The sequence below is a fragment of the Poecilia latipinna genome, unplaced genomic scaffold (assembly GCF_001443285.1).
Source record: "Poecilia latipinna isolate Pla-1442-1.1 unplaced genomic scaffold, P_latipinna-1.0 Scaffold1621, whole genome shotgun sequence".
Lineage (NCBI taxonomy): Eukaryota > Metazoa > Chordata > Actinopteri > Cyprinodontiformes > Poeciliidae > Poecilia > Poecilia latipinna.
In genome coordinates, this window is record NW_015114237.1 from 18,109 (window position 1) to 22,622 (window position 4,514).

General features: G+C 39.6%; 1 protein-coding gene across 1 annotated transcript in view; it reads right to left on the reverse strand.

The window, feature by feature from the left end:
* The window catches only part of LOC106964084 (zinc finger RNA-binding protein-like), a gene marked incomplete at its 3' end in the record, with an annotated part of 13,590 nt that extends 9,451 nt beyond the window's left edge, over nt 1–4,139 (reverse strand). The window contains exon 1 of the mRNA XM_015059342.1: nt 2,116–4,139. Coding sequence (XP_014914828.1) covers nt 2,116–2,233 — 118 coding nt within the window. The remainder of the gene's footprint in view (nt 1–2,115) is intronic.
* Nucleotides 4,140–4,514: the final 375 nt, after the last annotated feature.

The following is a 4,514-nucleotide window of genomic DNA, read 5'->3' on the forward strand; positions in this document are numbered from 1 at the left end:
GGGGGGGGGGGGGGGGGGGGGGGTGGCCCACTGGCCCGGGCCTAGAGGGGGCCCAGAGACAGAATATGACTTTAGAGATCCAAGTCTGGATCACATCTGATGAGAGCTGGAGAATGTGGGCCCTCGCCTGTTGAGTATGGTGCATGTAGATTATAAAGGGGGGTCCCCACCCCCGAGTAGATTATATAGTAGGCTGCCCCAGTCATTGTTGACTCATGGTTGCTAAAAACTTTACAAGACCAACTGATTTTAGGGACATAGTGGGTGTATAATATTGAATAAAATGTTGTGCTACATGACTGGCTTTATTTTCATTCTTACATTTAACTTTATGACATTTATGACATACAAGTTGATCGCCGATATTGTCTCCAAGTGTATTCTGGGTAAAACACGTCACCAACCATCCACGTCATCATCAGTCACTTAGGAACGGATTGTAAACTAGGTAGATCGGAGTATTTTTACGACAAATATGAGTGGCTTTTATAAAATTATGTTTTCATAAGCTTTGTTATTTTGGGAATAAGGGGCCCGGTCGTTAGCCCCACCCCCTGGCTCGACGCCGACTTGTTCCGCCACTGGCTGAGTCCAACGCAGTTCCTGCAATCTTATCATGATGCTCAGGAGGAGCATGGCAAATACCACAATCAGACAGTGAGGAAGCGCCATGGATGAAACCACAAAGAAAGAAATAAACTTGTAAAAGCACACAGTATGATCCTGCTGGACAGTACACAGAGCAAAACAATTGTGAAGTCTAAATGACCCCATCACTTAAAACCGTGGGAGGGTTGACCAGTCAGACCAGGAGCAGAGAAATGTAATCTGTGTGTCAAATGGAGGAAATCTAAACATTTTTATATTACCACCTTAAAACAATACATGTGCTTGAATACCAGCAATACAGCTGACTACAAGTTCCAGACAACACTGGGAAGAAAAGGCAGGATTTGACACAGGCATCTGTTACATTAATGTTATTGTGTTCCTATATAGATATATTTTTCATTTGTGTATTTAACTTTGATTTAACCAGGTAGTCACTATATGCAGCAACATAATCTCAATCATTGCCGGCAATAATAGGCATAATCTTAATGGTGACTACCTGGTTAAATCAAAGTTAAATAAATAAATGAAAAATAAACATGATAACTTTAATGTAAATGATGCCTGAATCAAATCCTGCCTTTTCTTCCCAGTGTTGTGCCTGGAACTTGTAGTCAGCTGTATTGCTGGTATTCAAGCACATGTATTGTTTTAAGGTGGCAATACAAAATGCTTGTATCTCCTCCATTCCACACACGTTAAATTTCTCTGCTCCTGGTCTGACTGGTCAACCTTCCCACAGTCTTAACAGATGGGGTCATTTAAACCGCACAAATTTTTTACTGTGCATGATCCGGCTTGGTCTCAGTGTGCAGTTTTGCAAGGTTTATTCTATGTGGTTTCAGAAAGACAGACCATCAGACCACCTCACAGCACTTCCTCGCCGTGACATCTGCCATTTTTCTTGAGCATTGCGCTAAGACTGCAGGAGGCGGGAGGGTTAAGAAACGTGGTCCACTGGACTGAGAGCGTTACCCCATGTGCGACCCAGCAGAGGTCATGCCGATCCTGTGTGGACGTTTTCCCCTCGTTTTCCCATTGTCTGACAGTGATACATGCCGCCGCCCTAAGACTGCAGGAGGTTAGACCTGATCCAAGTCCAGGTAATTAATGTTTTTGGACCTGCCTTTATAGTGAGTTCTTTCCTTGCGCTCTTTGCCCTGCTGCCTCCCACTGGCTCTGTTTTAACGTAGGCCAGTTACAACATCAAGCATTACCGCGGTTAGGTGGTACACTGCAGATCTCTATCATAAGCCAAATTTCTGTTGTTTCTACTGTATACTGTACATCACACATTCCTAGTAGCAGTTGACTGGATAAGATAAAAGTGAATCAAAGCTGATCAGTAAAATTGTTCTCCAATATGCATTTTGTTTAAATTAGCAAGAATTTTCTCTGGAATGTTCCCTGTAGCTCTCTGCTTGACTCCCACATGAAAAACACTAAAGTTGTCACATCGCTCAGTTGAGACAGAACTGCAGAAAAATTTTAAAGACATCTCACCAGGAAGTAAAATTCCAGAAGAAATGCATTCAAAGACACGTCTCAGTGCATCACCGGGGCTGAGAGGGGCCGAGGCGCTGTTTATAGCCTTCTCAACCAGTAGCTCCATTGCCTGCATGAAGACAACAATAAAAACAATTTATGGGATTGGAAAGAGAATGTGTGTTTGGTGGTTTTATGTAGAAAGTACTCAGTTGTGGCTGTGGAAGCTGCCAGTCAGCAACTATATGCAGTGGGCAGGGTTCCTTCAACTTTTTAGCATAATAAAATGAATTTTACTGCATTGTTTAATAACTAGGATCCAATTAAAATGAAAGCAATCCAGTTGGAATCCGTAGATTTCTGGGCATAATCTACAGTTATTGTGAATAGGCCCCATGAAAAAACTAAATTGAATTGAAATTGACAAAACACCCAGCTTCATTCATTCAAGGTTATAACTTGTATTTTATTAGAGAAAACAGGAAAGCTGAACAGAATTCAGAAAAGTAGTGCCACAACAATCCACTGTCGTGGCATTTTATTAACATAAAATAATTAATATTTTGCTTTTATGTTATAAGATATTGTCTCGTAAATGTAGCCTCTACTCTTAAATAAAGGTCACTAAGTTTTAAGGTTATACAAATTTGAATAGTGATCCGCCTGGTTAAGTTATGAACAAACTAATTGACCGTTTCCTGACCTGAAGATACAAGCAGTCATGTCACTCCAATAGAACCTGTTTGCTTTTTAGATTTTTTTAGCCTTTCTTCATATTATAGAACACATCATATTCCGATCTAAGTTACAAAAACGAAAATACACAAAAAAGTCACTAACGTTGACAAGTCACACAGTATGAACTATTATCCAGGGAATAAAAATTAAACGGTGAAGAACCTTCCAAGTAGAGGTCAGTCTATCAAATTGAATCTAAGAGCTTATTGAGGACTGATCCACTGAAGAACATCTAAACAATGCAGGACTCTCTGTCAGTTTTAAAGGGACAGTGTTATATGACACGTGATGCCTTTTTATAGTACGATCAAGTAACTATGTCACCTTCTGTTATAAAAATGTTGTATATATCAAACTAAGTCCTCAGAAACTAAAGTGTAGCAGCTTGAATGAGAGGCAGTGCGATGCTATGCTAAAAATAAAACCTGACATCTGTATCAGATAGCCCCACGCTGCATTGTCTGTGCAGGCTAAAAAATAATTTTTTTAGCCTAATTGTAAATAGTAGAATAATATATTTTTGCTTTCTTTCTACAGGCAACATACACAGTACACTGAGTGGTGATGATGCTGGGTGACGTCAACTGATAATCCCTCTGTACTGTACAAGATTGTAACAGATATATCAAAAGAGGACAAATTGAAATCCAGACTTGGAAATAAGAGTAACAGGAGGGCTGGTCACTGAACACCATGCTCAGAACATTTATATGTTGGAACACATGCAGAACTTGTACCAGTTACTTTAAAGTAACTGGATTATTTGAATTAAACCAAAATTATAGATGAATAATTATTATATACACAGATCTGTTTATTACCATTCAGTGATTTCGAGGTGACGGATGCCCAGTTCCAACCCTTCCTCCCCAGAAACGAAGTCATTGTTTCTTCCTGAACTACATGGCTCAAATAAACAAGGTTGCAGTCCTTCATTAGAACCAGCTCCTTTTCATCACTACATCCAGCCTCTTCCTCCAAACTGCGCATACATCGCTCAAGTCTTTGCTGAAATCCTCACATCATCTTCCGCTTCTGTGTATTCAGCTTTAGTTAATCATGTTTCGACTTACCCTTATAAGACAAGACGGCACCTGATTACTATAGACTGAAACACTACTCTGAAATGTAGTGGGATTTATATCAGTCTGTAAGAAATATTCATTATTATGAGCTGTTATGTACACAAAATGAAAACATAGGAGTCCATGTTTTTAAATCATGCAAATGTTTTTTTGTCACAGAGTCTAAAGAAAGCCATTATCCTCATAAAACTTAGGCTGGCCATTGTGTTCCTGTACAATTCCACAAAGTAAGTAAATAAATAAATAACTTGGCTTGACTTGGCTTGTTTCTGGTCGATTTTTGACCGGGCCAATCAGCAAACAGAAGGAGAAGTTGTAAACAATGACTTTGATTTTCTACACCATTTTAGAATTGTAGTCTGCCTGTAGTTTTAGCAATGGCAGTGGAGGAAGTAAATGAAGCTCTTCAGTCTGTGTTGGGTTACAATATACAATTAACAACCGCCTCTTTCAGATTTGCTATTTTCTCTTTGCAGTGGGAGATGTTTGTTTACAGCACAGGCAACTTCCAGTAAGATTCATACAGTCAAACTGGCACATTACATCTGTCACAGGCAAATGTTAGTTACTGGGTAAAATTTAAAACTTCAGTAC